Source organism: Hypomesus transpacificus, unplaced genomic scaffold (genome assembly GCF_021917145.1).
Source record: "Hypomesus transpacificus isolate Combined female unplaced genomic scaffold, fHypTra1 scaffold_154, whole genome shotgun sequence".
In the NCBI taxonomy this organism is placed as follows: domain Eukaryota; kingdom Metazoa; phylum Chordata; class Actinopteri; order Osmeriformes; family Osmeridae; genus Hypomesus; species Hypomesus transpacificus.
This window is the reverse complement of record NW_025813721.1, coordinates 124,727-142,018: the sequence shown is the minus strand read 5'-3', so window position 1 is coordinate 142,018 and position 17,292 is coordinate 124,727. Positions and strand designations below refer to the sequence as shown.

The window sequence follows — 17,292 nt, the reverse complement described above, 5'->3', positions numbered from 1 at the left end:
GTGGTTGGCTTAACCGCGGCTCGAAAGCAAAGGTGACACACCAAACAGCCAATCGGGTGGTTGTGACGTTAAAGAATCCCACCAGTTTCACCAATTGGGTTCGAAGTTTTCTGGACAATTATTGGCTGCTCCTCCTAGTCTACAAAAATGCTCATAACAGGCTACTCGATTTTGTAACTGACGGGTTAATTTTTGTTTTCCGCTGTTGAATGTTTACGGGCACGCAGAGTAAAAGAAATCGTAGGACGTTTTATTCTTCGAGTGCTGTGACAGAGATAAAATAGTGTACACTGCGCATGTGCGTGGACATTTTATCATACGCCTTATTTATATGGAATCAATAGAAAATACTTGTTTCACAGAGAAAATAAATTATTTGTGTGTTTTGATAATCCAGCCTCATCTTCTAAAAGAATACATTTTTGCTTTCAGTCTCACCCTCTCTAAATACTGGAGAAGAGGTGAGCAGTAGAAAACCAAAGAAGACAAACGAACCGGTCTGTGTTTTCCGGTCTTGTGTCAGCGATGGTAAGCAACGTTTCTGTTGTCGACAACTTTCAGTGTGTGCACAGCTCAGATAATCGGTGGAATCAAAATAAGTATTCTGGAAGGTCAATTGGAAAATGTTGCCTAAAAATTCTGAATGCTGAATTCACAACTTTGTTCTCACGAAGAGATAAGGATGTAGCTAACAAAAACCACATCCCAGCAGCAGCCTACGACATTACTCCCAGATGCAGAGTATCATGTTAGTGTATCCTGCAACAGTTGATTATCTAGATTTTGTATTGCCTGTCTTCTTCATATTTTATGTTAGCACTTTAAACCTTTTTGAGGTGGGATATTACATTAAACACCAGTGTTTCCCACATAATTAGATTGTATTTGTGGTGGTAAGCAGGGGCTGAGCCAGACAATGTAAACATTAGGGGCTTAGCCAAAAGCTAGGGCCTAGCATCGTTGAATGTATCTGTTTTGGACACATTTGTGCAAAGAAGTATGATACAGTGGATAATTCAAATGGACTAATGTTTCAGAAACAGGACAGAATAAATAATATTTTCATCTCAGCCACTTTCAGTGTATCTCCCCCTTCACCTTGATGTTGTCATTACCAGGCGACCAGCGTGAAGAGGCCGTCCTTGCAGGGTCCTGTCCCGCCCCCCCGTAAGAAGACAAGTCCCAAGCCAGAGTTAACGGAGGAGCTGAAACTGGAGATCAGGGAGGCCTTTGAGTTGTTTGACACCGATGGCTCTGGACACATCGACATCAAGGAGCTCAAGGTCAGAGGTCAACAGTAGTAGGCTCTCCCATTCACCATGTTTACTATACCAGCTAACAAAATGACGTCCCCAGGAAAGTTATCAGGACGTCGCAAGGGAACGTCCCCATGACGTCTATTTGTGGGGTTCCCTAAAGGTCCCGGGGACGTCACAGACAAACGTCCCCAGGACGTCCATGTAACGTCCTCATAACATTTAGGGGACGTTTGTCTGTGACGTCATGGGGACGTTCCCTTGCGACGTCCTGATAACTTTCGCATGAGTACAATCAATTTCTCATCCTTACTTTATAGTCACATTTATGCATATAATGGATATTTATTGTATACAAAGGATAAAATGCATATTACCTAGTAAAATGAAGCCTATAGTGCAAAACTATACGGAATGTGTTTACTTAAACTCAACAATGTAATTTAACTTCTTTATAAAACATAATAACAAATCTACTTTAAGTATAACAGGCTGCTGCTAAGTATTGTAACTTATTATGTGTATGCTTATAGAAGAAAAAACACGATTTACAGTATAAACAAACACTTTATTTAAATGCATTTTAAAAGCCTGAAATAATTATTATATTTTAATTGTGTCAACCCATCCTACTCCTATTCCTCCCCCTCATCCTCTCCCTCCTCCTCCTTGTCCTCCTTGTCCTCCTCGTCCTCCACCAGTTTGTCCGGAATCAACACCTGCAACATGAATTAGCTACAGTTAGACAGCAGATCAAATGCAAATAACATTGGGCCTCATTCTCGAACGCAGTTCAGAAGAATTTAAGAAGGAATTTATTCTGAGTTGGATTTAGGAACATATTTGGCATTCATAAAAGTTTTCTCTTCTGGGATTTGTTCTGAACTTCAGAAGACTTTCCGAACTCGAAATAGCAGTCGTAAATAGGCCAGAGTTGTCTCAAATGCAATTCCTTAAAAAACCACAAGGATCAAACGAATCGCATTTAAGAAAACTCTGTGTTTGAAGTGTTAATGAAGTTATGAGAAATCGTTGGTGATTGCGTTCAACTATACAGACTATGCCAAGCCGTTTTATAATTTAATCAATGAATTCTTGATATCCAGAATTGCATTTTGGATATCAAGAATTCGAATTTTGGATATGAAGAATTTAATTCTGGATATGAACAATTTGAATTGGTGATATCAACAATTAATTGGTTAAATGATAAAACGGCTTGTCATGCTTAGTAAAAAAGCTTAGAATTGTATTTTCTATATCAAGAATTCGAATTTTGGATATCAAGAATTCATTGGTTAAATGATAAAACGGCTTGCCATAACAGATATTCTCGGATTTAAATAATTATAATAATTAACCTTGCTTAGTGTGCACACTGTTAGATCCAGTGGAGAACAATTCCACTGCTCATCTTACTGGTATGATGTTGCACCGATGCATCTGTGCACCTGTTGCTTTTCGCTTGGACATAACGTGCGTTCCTGTTGCTTTCCTAATTGTGTCGATTCTGACTGCACACGTCACTGCTGTTGCGTGCCCTTATAAGGAGCTTTCGGGGCGTGTATGTATGCAAATTCAGGAGCACAAGGACGCGCTTTCAACTTAAGAAAACTCTTCCTGGGGAGCACAGCTCAGAAAACTTCTGCTGCGTAGGAACACATTTTCAAGCGTTCATGAATTTGGCCGATGTCTTTTTATTACGTTGTTTTTCCGAAGCCCGTAAGAAACATTTCAGAAGAAACTCAAGAAAATGTTTGAGAATGAGGCCAATTAATTGGAAGTGTATTTTATCCATATGCTTGTGGATTTATTTTTAGGACCGTAACAAGTTAAACGGAAAGCTTCCCTGACCTTCAGTATCCAGATATTTACAACCATCTAATCAACTTTCCTTCATCTACTCGAGTAGAGGCCGAGTCCGGCCCCCGAGCTGCTTTGGACTGGACCCGGAGTGTGCTCCGGTAACCTCATTCAGTTTGTGACTATGACAATTTTATTTTATTTTTTATCACTCATGACCAGGGCCGGACTTACCATTGGGCTTAACTGGGCTCCAGCCCATGGGCCCCGTCCTAGGGGGCCCCGCCCGTTTACGTGCAGTGGAGGACTGAGCTATTAGGCAGAAAGCTGTTAAGTTATGCTAGCAAGATTCATAGACAAGAACATTCTGTACGGTTGACAAACCGTAAATATCATTTGACAATATGTTTGACAAGAAGACTACCTAGTTAACCAGCCGTGTCATTTCTTACGGGCTTCTCAAAAGTAAGAAAAAGACATCCGCCAAATTCATGAACGCTTGAAAATGTGTTCCTTATAAGGGCACGCAACAGCACTGACGTGTGCAGTCAGAATCGACAAGAAAGCAACAGGAACGCAAGTTATGTCCAAGCAAAAAGCAACCAGTGCATTGGGGCAACATCATGATAATGGCCGGGTTTCCCAGATTTGTTAAGAAGCTCTTAACGCTAAGAGCTTCTTAAGAACGTTCTAAGAACGCTAAGAGCTTCTTAAGAACGTTCTAAGAACGCTAAGAGCTTCTTAACAAATCTGGGAAACCCGGCCAATACCAGTAAGATGAGCAGTGGAATTGTTGTCCACTGGATTTAACAGTGTGCACACTAAGCAAGGTTAATTATTATAATTATTTAAATCCAAAAATGTCTGTTATGGCAAGCCGTTTTATAATTTAACCCTTTACTGCCTAATACAAAATTCCGAACATTCCATATGCTGTTGAAATATGATATGCATATTAATATTCATATGTTATGGATTTTCATATAAAATCATACACCTTAACTGTTTATACCATCTTGAAGAGGAGAACTAGGGGATTTTTATCATGTAAATGAATATATGATTACTTAAGGCAAATCATATTTTATCAAAGTGGTTTCAGGTAGATATTTTTAACAAAAACTTCTCCATCCACCATACCTCATCAGACAACTGAATTTGTCACCACTTTAATTACAAGATAGAGAAAAACTTTGAGTAGGTGGAATATCCACAAGTCTGTGGGCAATGTAGAACAGAAGACAGATTAGAAATACCTTATTTTGATTAAAAGTTATGACCATTCTTGTGACTAGTGGAGACATGGGGGAAACCGGAATTATCCTGTCCCAAAAGCAGCTAAAAGCAGCTAGCGCTATGGCTAGATACTCCTCTCGATAAGTAAAAAACGTTTGAGTTTCTTCCACAATCGACCGAATTGGCCAAACAAGGCATGTACATTTAGCTTAGAGTATACATAATCTACCTAGTTAATGTTGTTTTTCGAAGTTTTTTAGAAATCTGCTCAAATCGAAGCTAAACAGTGCTACTACCGTCATTGCTGCCTGTCACAAACGGCCAAGCCGGACACGTCATTCTTTCCTGAAAACACTCGCGTCACTCCCACAAACAAATTCTTCGTAAGTAAAAAGTTGAGACTTTTAATAGACAATATTGACAACACATATTAAGGAACTTGTCTTAACTCATAATATCGTCTCCGATTTCAATTCGAAGCTGTATATCTAACACTGTAGGCAATCTCCCATGGTCTCCGCTCTGGCTCCGCCTCAGAAAACAATGGCTGCCGTTGCAGACGATAGATTTATTTCCCCCTCCCACTAACCCCTTAACCAATGATATGTGCTTTGAGCTTAAGTTGTCATGAGTATCTGGCAGTTTTCAGAAATAAAATCGGTGATTGGATGGCAAAGTTATTAAGGCGGGTTCTATGGGTCTTTTTCGACCCATATTTGAATGGTCCGGCAGGAAAGTTAACCAATGAATCCTTGATATCCAAAATTCAAATTCTTTATATCAAAAATACAATTCCAAGCTTTTTTAGTAAGTATGACAAGCCGTTTTATAATTTAACCAATGAATTCTTGATATCAAGAATTCGAATTGTTTATATTCAGAATTGAATTCTTTATATCCAAAATTCGAATTCTTCATATCCAAAATCCGATTTACGACTGCTATTTCGAGTTCAGAAAGTCTTCTGAAGTTCAGAACAAATCCCAGATGAGAAAACTTTCATGAATGCTAAATGTTTTCCTAAATACAATTCAGAAGAAATTCCTTCTTAAATTCTTCTTAACTGCGTTCGAGAATGAGGCCCATTGTCCCCAAATCAATATCAAAATGTTCACGAACAAGGTATCGGCCATATACTAGTCCTAGGCTACAGTACGGTATGAGGGGCCGTCTAGGACATAACTATTGAGACACTCTCACAGTCACTACTGAGACACTCTCACACTCACTACTGAAACACTCACACATACATACATATTCTGTAAACCTTTGCACGCTCATGTATAAAACATTATACATTTTTGTCTGAAAGACTTACACATACATATGAGTGAGAGCATTTCAATAGTGAATGTAAGAGCGTTTCAGTAGTATATATGAATGAAATTTCAAGGTCAAGGTCGGCAGTTACAACGGAAGGCGGAAGCAAAGAGTGCAGATTTTGAAAAGCGGCAAAGCGCCAATCTTAGCCAACGGTCAATGGTGTGGCTGCGAGTAAGAGCGTGACATTAAAATTTTTATGATTGAATATGAAGGTGCAACTTCTAACTATTTTGATCAGTCTGCAGGCCTTATTAATTGGCTTAATTGCCAATCGCAATGACATCGTTGATTTTTTCAATAGGGTGCTGCGTTGCGTTGAATGCCGACAGCAAGACCAAGGAGAAGAGAGATTTTGTAGAGTGCTTGAGGACCACATCATTACCCTGAATTCTATGCTGTCTGTGGTTCGCTCTCGGTTACCCACAGCTAACCGTGTGGGTAGCGACCCAAAGAAATGTACCATTTTAACCATGAGTTAAATGACTTACGTTTGATAAGAAGAGCGGGATTTTAATGACGTGTGCACTGTGCATACACAGTAATTAGCTTCTTTCAGCTAATAATCTGCAGTGTCACTTGGCGAGGGCCCCCGTTCTCATCAAGTGACGCAAGATCGGCGGCGTTTGAGGTGCCCTTAAACATTTAAATATATTAGAAAATCATAGTAAATGGACATTTATTAAGTTTACTTCTTCAAGTACTTACATTAATTTCAGGTGCACTTGAAAGTATTCCAAAGTACACTTTGAGGTACTTTAGGAAGTATACTTCATGAACTGAGAGTGCACTACACAGGTTACTTTAGCGTATTCAAAGGTATACTTTGAAGTACTTTAGGAAGTGTACTTCATAAACTAAAAGTGCACTACACAGGCTACTTTAGTGTTCAAAAGTAAACCTCAAATACACTATAAGTGTACTTTAAAGTGTACTAAATGACCTAAAAAGTGGTCCAATTCAGTTTACTTAGTACAAAAATAGTATATAAATAAGTACACTGCTAGTATACTTTAAGTACCACGATAATAGTATACTTTTTATACTTAAGTATACTTACAAATTAAACTTGAAGTATACTTCTTTTTCGTAAGGGATGTCATTGTCCCCAAATCAAATCAAGATTTTTATGTGTTGGCCGCAGCATGTCTGAGGTAGAGCTAGGGTGAGGTGAATCGAATGGGATGTGAGATGAGCGGTTACGTGACACTGATTGACACAGTAAATTCAGAAAAGTAACATTTTCCAAATAGATTAAAATAAATATCGAAGTCACTCATTTTTGTAATTACATGTTAGCTTGGTAAAGTTTCTCAAAATTGGTTTTGACTGCGTGACTGATGTTATTGTTACTTATTTCAAACACTTTGCACAGACTCATACCAAGGAAGGATGTTCTTTGCTCATACAATGCAGCCAGCTCAATAATTAAGAAAGGTTAACAGTTTCCTGGAACTACTTGGCTGATTGGCTGCAGGACACCCCTGCAGCCAATCAGAATTGAGTATTCACCCAGGCCATTGGTATAATAACTTAAAAAAATGTTTTGTCATTGAATCGTTAATTCAGGAGATTTGTTCGATAATGCGGATTCATCCATAAAACAAGTGAAGTATTTGAATAGTTGAATCATTCATTCAAACAATTTTTTTTTCAGATTAATTAAACATTTTAAATAGACTTCAGCAATTAACATAAATTATGTTATTTTGTTTTGGTGGTTTTACAGAATTGTGATCTCTATTTTATTCTCATTTAATCCAGAATTGTGCAGCTCTAAATACATATAGACCAATTATCACCCTACGTCACACGACTGTCAAGCAGGCTCAATTGCGCATGTCGGTTGCAAAAGACAAACTTCTTCCGGGTCTATTACACTTGGAGTGCCGATCAGGTCATCATATATCTCTGGCCACTGGATTGTAGGGCTTGACATTAACTTTTTGAGGCACTTGTCCTTTGGACAAGAACATTTATGTTTAATTTGTCTATGCACAAATGTCACTTGACCCCGATACCTTTAAATAGCCTGACCAAGTGATCGGGCAAAACTAGCCTGGCTAACGGAGGTCGATTTCTCAGGCAAATGACGAATGAAACAGGCTCGGTTAAAGAAATCCGAGATTCTGGCTATTTTCAGCATGCTCGTATCTACAACAAGTAGTCCTCCGCGACGTTTTGGGGTAGAATGGAGTGAACGGGCAAAACTAGGCTGGTTCAGGCAAAACTAGCCTGGCTAACGGAGGTCGCTTTCTCAGGCAAATGATGAATGAAACAGGTTTGGTTAAAGAAATCCGAAATACTGGCTAGCAGGCTCGTATCTAATAACGTAACTCAAATTGCCAGTTTTAAACTAATCACAAAAATTATCGGACCAGCTGGCTAAAAGTGTATTCCCATATATCTTTAAAGCTGCCCTGTTCGACTTTTTAGATGTAGAATTGACTGTAAAACTGTAAAATTATTCACTTTGTGACATGACGTGAATACATGGCTGCCGCACGACTATGCGGTCTACCGGGCGACATTCTCACTCAAATTTAAAGACTTTCGTGATCCAAATCAAAATTCTGATGTGACAGATTAATGGGGAATCGCTTTCTCTCTTAAAGGCTGTCCTCCTCGATCTTTTTGGCCTTTTTAAATCTAACTATTTGTTTGATCCGTGTGGTCCTTTTGCTGTTTTAAATGCAATTCTTTCCCGTTTTTTTGCAACCACATTGCGCGCGGATCCCGAATGTTTACAAACAAATAATTGGTCTATAGCTTGTGTATATATCATTTTGTTCTATTCAAAGTCATGTATAGTTGGTAGGGCCCGAAAATGACCCAAGCCCAGCGGCCCCCATCGCCCTTAGTCCTCCTTTTTTGTTAGTTAATTGCATTTTCTCCAATTGTCTGTTAATATGGCTTGGTTATTGCTCACTTGGTTTGATTGCTGAATCCTTGGGCCTATGCGGCCTCTTGGGCATATGTTGTTAAGCACCTACAAAATAGAATATATTGACTCCTTCAGTATGTTGTTGTAATTTCTTTATTTGTTACCATGATTACTCATATCCTCCGGCCCCTGACTTTGCCCCAGTTTCAATAACATACCCCAGCTCCAAACTAATTGAAGAGCCCTGATCTATGGCAATGACAGCCAACTGTCATACTTTTCTTGCAAAACGTCTTGGTTCATTGTAGCTCTTGTCTAACTGTCCAAAAGTAGCTTGCTACTCTAGACCTACTTGATCAGAGCTGTAGCCTTCACCTGTCCAAAAGTAGCTTCAGCTATTTTGTATTTTCTGTATCCTTAAACAGACGACACCGCTAGTGTGCAGGCATCCAATTTAGAGCTAGATAGTGCTATCGATAACATATACTGCGTTTACATGATGGTATCAATTTGAATCTAGCTTTATTCAGATAATGCACATTTTTGGGGCAACGAAATATCCGAATAGATATGGCAGTGAATAAACCGAATCATCGGCCAAAAGCATGTCATATCCCAGTACGATACGTGGCGCTGTTTTCATTACAACTAGTGGTTATACAGCCTTTTCCGCTTGACCTCTTCACCACTACCAACAACATCAACATTTCGAGAAAGACTGCGAACGGAGAGCAAGGTGAAGCTACGTCCCTCTACATTTCGTGCATGATGACAATAGGAGTACTGCGAATGCAAACGGTGCTATTGGCTCGCTTTGTTTGTTTGTTTCTGCCGGGCCGGCTCCCGGCAGCGACAACTTATCATATTTTTCGACTTCCAGGTCACGACCTGGGAGGGAGGGCGGCGGGATCTCAAGCATGCGCAAAGACGCAGAGTCCAGTTCATAGTCCAATTCACCGTTTACAAGCATGAGATGTCCGAATTATCATCCGACTCGGATTGAGTTATCTAGGGGTGTCGATCGGATCATAGTAAACTTAAGTTGAAGATATATTTACACAAATTGATTATGTAAGGGATAATGTATAGAACGCCGGTCATTATCGGGAAAATAAGCCCCGACAGGGCGAACAGCACCCCAACGCGAAGCAGACGTCCCGAATGTCCCCCGAAAGATTTTAACATAATGTCATATCATAACCAATCAGGGACATTTACATTTAGTCATTTAGCAGACGCTCTTATCCAGAGCGACTTGCAGTAAGTACAGGGACATTCTCCCCAAAGCAAGTAGGGTGAAGTGCCTTGTCCAAGGACACAACGTCATTTGGCACGAATGAACTGGCAACCTTCTGATTACTAGCGTAACCGCTCAGCCACCTGGCTCCCTCGTTCCTGGAACGTTCCGAATGTCCCCCGAAAGTTTTTAACATAATGTCATATCATAACCAACCAGGGACGTTCCTGGAACCTTGTTAGCTGGGATGTCATTGATTTGGGCCGGGTTTCCCAGATTTGTTAAGAAGCTCTTAACGCTAAGTGCTTCTTAACGAATCTGGGAAACCCGGCCCTGGACTAATCAATCTCCAGGTCCCAAATCTAATCTCATCCTTACCTCATCCCTTGCTCTCTCCATTTATAGCATGTATCCCTCTCCTGAAAGTATTTTTCTGGCCTAAAACATCCTGTCTCTCTTGTCTTCTTGTCTCTCTTCACATGGCAGGTAGCCATGAGAGCTCTGGGCTTTGAGCCCAAAAAGGAAGAGATCAAGAAGATGATCACTGAGGTGGATAAAGATGGCACAGGAAAGATTTCCTTCGCTGACTTCCTCTCAGTGATGACACAGAAGATGGTGAGGTTGTTTGCCCTAGATGATGTGATTTAATATTTAAGTTAGTTGACCCCTGTCCCTCCACTCAGGCAGAAAAAGACTCCAAGGAAGAGATTCTGAAGGCCTTTCGTCTGTTCGACGATGATGAGACGGGGAAGATCTCCTACAGAAATCTAAAGAGAGTTGCCAAGGAGCTGGGAGAGAACCTGACTGATGAGGAGCTGCAGGTGGCACACAAGGCACACATGAAGTTCATACGAATATACACTGGCACAAACAGATACACGTGTGCAAACACAAACGCAGCTCATTCACACATATATACCAGAGAATGACTAATATGGGGAGAACTCCCACTCTAGGGAAACTTCCGGGTTCTGAACTGGGTGCAGTTCCATTCTAGTTCCATATGAGTGCGCTAACGGTCGAGTGCAGAATGAATGGAGGTCTATGGAGCTATACCCCCTCAAAATCCACTTTTCTCAGGATTTAATTTTTTGTCTAGTAATTTGAATTCTGAATTCGAAAGCAAAAAAAATACACATGATAGATTTTTTTAAAGTCTCCTCTCTGTTCTAAAAAGCCTTTTAAATGTCATGGACGTCATACACATTGTACGGCCCGAGATACTGCTTGATGGCAAGCTCTGGTAACTTCCACTTTTCTCTCGAGGCATTAGGTGCGTTCGACATGGACTGCGGCTGCATGAAACGATCGGCGAGAGTAGCCGCTTGCAGTCGGGGAGGAGTTGAAAACGGCTCTGTGAAGTCGGACATTCCAGCTTCTCGTGGTTTGCTGCGTTGATGTCAGTCATGGCCGATCAAGCGCTGTTTGCTTGCTTTACTTTATTTATAATTTAACTTGGTCTTTCCGTTAGTGAAGAGGCTGACTAAAACCTTTTCTTCAACACATTTTTAATTCAATTAAACTTTTTTGAGCGTTGGCGAAACTGAAGGTGTCCAAATATTACAAAACACGCGTCAAAGTTGTCGTGTGTGGGTCTGGCCAATCATGAAATAGCTCTGTCGTCACTTGAACCCGAGCAGTTGCTCTTGAGAAAATTAGCTTGGCGACACAGCCGGCAGTTCCCGAATCAATCTCACGGTACTTTGATGGCAACGTCACAGTAACGTATCCTCGGCGCCGTCTCAAGTCGGACAAAAAGTCTAACCAGAATGCACTTTTTCAAGTCAGCCGCCTGCAGCCGGCTGCGGCGCCGCAAGAAGTCGGGTCATGTCGAACGCACCTATTGACAACACATCTGACAGGGGAGGCTCTCCCTGTCAATACACATGCTAGAAAGAGTTTTGGTTTGCTAATATTGATGCTAATGTTGCTAATGCTCTGACATTCTGGTTCTGCTTCGGATGCCATCAAGCGGGATCTCTGGTCATAGTCAGTCCTTCACTAACCAATCAGCATTCGTCAGCAGAATGCTAGTGTGTTATGGGCAACAACGACTTACCCTGTAAGAAATTGAAAGGACATAAGTACTCGTTCATTTAACTTTCAACCTGTAATCCATGTTGAACATACAAAAACTACAATCAAATCTGAGATTTCTCCACGACAATCAGGTGAAAGAGACAAATGTAGCCGTTTAGCTCCATAGACTCCCATTCATTTTGCACTCGACCGCGATCACTCCCAGTGGAACTCTGGTAGAACTGCAACAAAATTCGGTACAATGGGGCTTTATAGGGAGTGGGCAGGCTCTACTTAAACATGCTCTGTATATACTGCATAAACACACACATCTACACAACTTTGTTCATTGGATGCTAATTTTATCCACCTCCAGGAGATGATCGAGGAGGCAGACAGAGATGGAGATGGGGAGGTCAACCAGCAGGAGTTCCTACGTATCATGAAGAAGACCAGTCTGTACTAAGGGAAGCAATGGGGAGAGGGGGGGGGGTTTGCAGATTCCCATCCATTAGACAATCCATTTAGCCCCAGATAGCCCCTCAGGATGGTAGATGGAAGAAAGAAACTATTCTGTTAAAGAATACTGAAGTGCAATTCATGCCAAACTAATATTTCAGTTTATTCAGTCTGCTTTGTATTCATGTGACTACAGATATGGCTAGTCTTTCTTTTGGTCTGTGATTTGTATGTAGGTGTCTGGTATGCTGCTTACTTTTTGCCAAAACACTATGAAAGTCCATCTCTTAATCCTTCCTGAACACAGGAATGGTGTTCGGATACGTGCTTTTCTATACATCTGTTACCTAGCTATATCCTCTCAGAAATTAGGTTATATTGTAAAATAATGTTTCTATTGCCTAGAAAGAATATTGTATTAGCGTATGCAACTGAGATGTCCAGTGCCATGTTAGAGACCCAGTAAACTGGATCCTTATCTAAATTGGAGTAATGGGCTTCTATACAGAAAATTCAAAAAGGCAGAATATCTGTTCTCATTGGCTTCCGGTGTGACTGGTGCAAAATTCTGTATTTTTTAGTAATGCTTCCCCCATGTCTATGTGCCTGTGCTTCCTCGCCTGTGCTTCCTCTAGACAATCATCATTTTGAGGGAGGCTATTAAAGCTTTCTACACCCCAAGCCCCTTTCTGCCCCCACCTTCCCAACCTCTAAAATTCACATTTACTCAACAACAAATGTGAATCTAATCTTACAAAAATGTTGTATTTTTCGTATTCCTAGTTGTTTCTTTTGTATATCCTGTTTTGTTCTTGTACTGAATGTTTTATACATATGGATTGCATGTGCAGATATAATTGTATAGTGTATCAAAATGCCATTAAATACCTTTAAGCAGCTTCTCATCGCTTTTTGTCTTAACCCAATCTGGAATGGTAGCATCAGTGCCAGTCTGGCCTTTGTGACAAACGAGGTGAGTCACAGCCTGGTTTATGTCACCTTTTATCCCATGTTATACCATGGTCTGGATGAATACTCAAATCTGATTGGCTGCAGGGGTGTACACTATAGGGTGATAACGGACACCTACTGCCTTCACCGTTCTAAATTATTCCTCTGGCTACACAGGAGCCTGTACAAAATATCTTAAATAAGTAACCATAACAACAGTGACATAGTCAAAGCCTCGATTTACAATTGTGAAAGACTTTAACAAGCTAACTTGTATTTACAACAATGAGTGACTTCAATAATTATTTTAACCTATTTGAAAAATGTTTCTTTTCTGAATGTAGTGTGTCAGTGTCACGTAACCGCTCATCTCACATCCCATTCGCTATTCACCTCGCTAGTCAATCTACTTCAGACAGGCTGCGGTCAATAGACCAATTATCACCCTACGTCACACAACTGTCAAGCAGGCTCAACTGCGCATGTGGGTTGCAAAAGACGAACTTCTCCCTGTTCTATTACTCTTGGAGTGTCGTTCAGGTCATCATATATCTCTGGCCACTGGATTGCAGGGCTTGATATTAACTTTTTGAGGCTCTTGACCTTTGGACAAATACATTTACGTTCACTTGTCTATGCACAAAAGTCACTTGACCCCGATACCCTTAAATAGCCTGTCCAAGTGATCGGGCAAAACTAGCCTGGCTAACGGAGGTCGCTTTCTCAGGCAAATGACGAATGAAACAAGACAGGTTAAAGAAATCCGAGATTCTGGCTATCTTCACCAGACTCGTATCTACATTAGGCAGTCCTCCCTGACGTTTCTGGTGTAGAATGGAGTGAAATACATAATTGTGCACACTGCCAGTGAGCGAGTCTGACGGAGGCTAACGTCAAAACAGTGTAACTGGGATGTAGTCTCACTCAGATTGCCAGTTTAAACAAATCAGAAAAATAATCGGACCAGCTGACTAAAAGCAGAATTCCCATATCTCTTGAAAGCTGCTCTGCTCGACTTTTTAAATGTAGAATTGACTGTAAAAGTGTAAAATTATGAACTTTGTGACATGACGTGAAGACATGGTTGCCACTCGACTATGCGGTCTATACCGGGCGAATATTCTCACTCAAATTTCAAGACTTTCGTGACCCAAATCAAAATTCTGATGCCACAGATCATTGGGTAATCGCTTTCTCTCCTAAAGGCATGTCCTCCTCGACGCTTTTGGTCTTTTTAAATCTAACTATTTGTATTATCCGTGTGGTCCTTTTGCCATTTAAAATGCTATCCTTTCCCGGTTTTCTGCAGCCACAGTGCGCGCCCATCCCGATTGTTTACAAACAAATAATTGGTCTATACGACATAGCAGCAACTCTACACATGGCCGGTTATTTTTTTCTTAAAAATCTTGATTTTATTTGGGTACAATGACATGGCTCGATAGCTGGCTAGTCTTGTTGTTAAACATACTGTCAAATTACAATCACTGTTTGGAGAAAATGCCAACTTTGATGCGATCATCTCACATTCATTTGCTATTCAACTCGCTCCACAGGCTGCGGCCATACTGTAGCCTAGTATTTGGCGATATTGTTTGTGAAAATCTTGATATTGATTTTGGGACAGTGACATGGCTGGTTAGCTAGCAAATCTTATTGTCAAACATACTGTAAAATTATATTTACTGTTTGTCAACCGTACACAATGTTATTGCCTTTGAATCCTGCTAGCATAACGTTAGCTTTTGGGCTAATAGGTCGGCCAAAGGAAAGCCGGTGTTGGTTCTATGAGCTGAGCGGACTATAAATATCAGAGTTGGCTAACGTTGAAAAACGTTACATTTCTATTGCAAAACGCCTTAAAACATAAATTAATGTTTGTAAAAAAAAAATGTTGGCAAGTGACCATGGTATAAGCGGGATAATGCCCTTCGAGGTGTCCAATATCATCTGATAATGGACTCCGCGGAAGCGTCGGACAGTTCACGCCTCCGCATCGTCCATTATCAGATGATATTGGACACCTCGTCGGGCATTATCCCTTACTTATACCATGGTCTGGGTGAATACTCAATTCTGATTGGCTGCAGGGGTGTACATTATAGGGTGATAACGGACACCTACTGCGTCATTGCAGAAAAACTGTCTTTTCACTGTTCTAAATTATTCCGCTGGTTACACAGGAGCCTGTGCAAAATATCTTAAATAAGCAACCATAACAACAGTGACTAGTCAAAGCCTAAAAAATACATATTGAAGTCACTCATTGTTGTAAATACAAGTTAGCTTGTTAAAGTCTTTCACAATTGTAAATGGAGTCTTTGACTACGTCACTGTTGTTATGGTTACTTATTTAAGATATTTTGCACAGGCTCCTGTGTAGCCAGCGGAATAATTTAGAACGGTGAAAAGACAGTTTTTCTGCAATGACGCAGTAGGTGTCCGTTATCACCCTATAATGTACACCCCTGCAGCCAATCAGAATTGAGTATTCACCCAGACCATGGTACAACAGATGATACTGGACACCTCGGGCATTATCCCTTACATAAAACACATTGTTGGGTGTGTACTGCCTTTGGCAAGGGGAGTGTGGGGAGGACATTTTGGCACTACAGAGACAATCTTGGCATCAAAATGTACGTCTTGGTCCCAAAAGTATTGCTAGTATTGGATTTTAAGTTCTGTTGCATGGTTTAGGAATCAGAATCAGAAAGGGATTTATTCGCCATGAAAATTTGCACAGACAAGGAATTCACTTTGGCAGGAAGGTGCATACAATAAACATATCGGTTCCCCTCGGTTCGGCGCCTGTACATTGGGGTTTACCCCGGTGGACGAGAGGGTAGCCTCCCTCCGCCTTCGGGTGGGGGGACGGGTCCTCACTGTCGTTTGTGCTTATGCACCAAACGGCAGCTCAGAGTACTATTGAACAGTTATAATGGTTAAATTCAACTTGCATCCAGTACTACAAATATAAGTGTTGTTAATGTGGTACATTTTAAGTGGGCTAATGAATAAAAAGACATTTAACAAGTCCCATTTACTTCAACAGATGAAGGTTAAACGTTAAGTGGAACAATATAGTCCTCATGAGGCTACTGTTTGGTACAGTATGGTAGCTAGTATAGCCATTTCTAGCTCTGCTTCACAATATTGCGTTATGCATTATAAGTTAATGTAATACATAAATGTTAATAAAGTATCAGACATGATACAACACTACCAGTAACCAATTGACATTATGTGTTAATATACCGAAAATATTCGTGAATCGATATGGTGCTGCTGTCTGTCCCTCCGAAAACCATTCAAACAGGTTGACAGCAGTGGGGGTTTTTTTAACAACAGCAAGCTACCGGAACTAGCTCTAGCTTTTTTTCTGTGTTTCACTGGCAGTGGGTGTTCACAATGTTGTATTTCACTCCATTCTACACCAAACACGTCAGGGAGGACTGCCTTTTGAAGATACGAGTCAGCTGAAGATAGCCAGAATATAGGATTTCTTTAACCGAGCCTGTTTCATTCATCATTTGCCTGAGAAAGCGACTTCCGTTGGCCAGCTTAATTGAAAACCATTCAAACCAAATTTTCTTATATCCTTAAATATTGTCAACCCCAAAACACGAAATTATCATTGATAATTCACCAATAAGATGGGTTAATGTTATGTCCATACAGTTTTTAGAAATTCTGCATCAATTCAGAATTCTTTTTATTTTTAAGTTTCGAATTTGTAGCGGAAAATCTTCAGTCACCGTGGCTAGACAATCTATGATTTATGTATATATTAAATAGGATTTCCTTATTAGGGTTCCTCCGGTAGGAGGAAACGTATTGTTTTTGTTAGTATTTAGGGTTCCTCCGGTAGGAGGAAACCTATTGTTTTTGTTAGCATTCTTATTATTATTATTAGGGTTCCTCCGGTAGGAGGAAACCTATTGTTTTTGTTGGTATTCTTGTTCTTATTATTTTATTTCTCCACTAAATGGCCCAATAGCTCAAAAAGTCCTGGACCCGATTTTTTCCAATTTGGCCCACTGATACAATAGGTCACTCATTACTCCTAGACGGCTAGTGGCCCATGTGCGCCCATAGGTGGCGCTATAAAACACGCCCAAAGTCTA

At 40.5% G+C, this 17,292-nt stretch overlaps 1 protein-coding gene across 5 annotated transcripts; it reads left to right on the top strand.

Annotated features, from left to right (window-relative positions):
* The first annotated feature begins 147 nt into the window (after positions 1-147).
* cetn2 (centrin, EF-hand protein, 2) lies at positions 148-13,113 on the top strand. 5 transcript variants are annotated; one of them, XM_047051419.1, is made up of 6 exons: positions 148-298; positions 433-528; positions 1,119-1,283; positions 10,223-10,351; positions 10,420-10,569; positions 12,132-13,113. In XM_047051419.1, the coding sequence occupies exons 2-6, from the start codon at positions 526-528 to the stop codon at positions 12,219-12,221; spliced, it is 537 nt and encodes a 178-aa protein (XP_046907375.1). In that variant the 5' UTR covers positions 148-298; positions 433-525; the 3' UTR covers positions 12,222-13,113. The 5 variants fall into 5 exon arrangements, with proteins under 5 accessions (XP_046907375.1, XP_046907374.1, XP_046907377.1 ...); XM_047051421.1 differs by having other exon boundaries at positions 150-298; positions 10,420-10,557; XM_047051418.1 differs by having other exon boundaries at positions 148-528.
* Positions 13,114-17,292: the final 4,179 nt, after the last annotated feature.

Coding starts and splice junctions, on each gene's coding strand:
- cetn2 (XM_047051419.1), top strand. Junction 1,284..10,222: donor TCGACATCAAGGAGCTCAAG/GTCAGAGGTCAA, acceptor TTCACATGGCAG/GTAGCCATGAGAGCTCTGGG. Junction 10,352..10,419: donor CAGTGATGACACAGAAGATG/GTGAGGTTGTTT, acceptor CCCTCCACTCAG/GCAGAAAAAGACTCCAAGGA.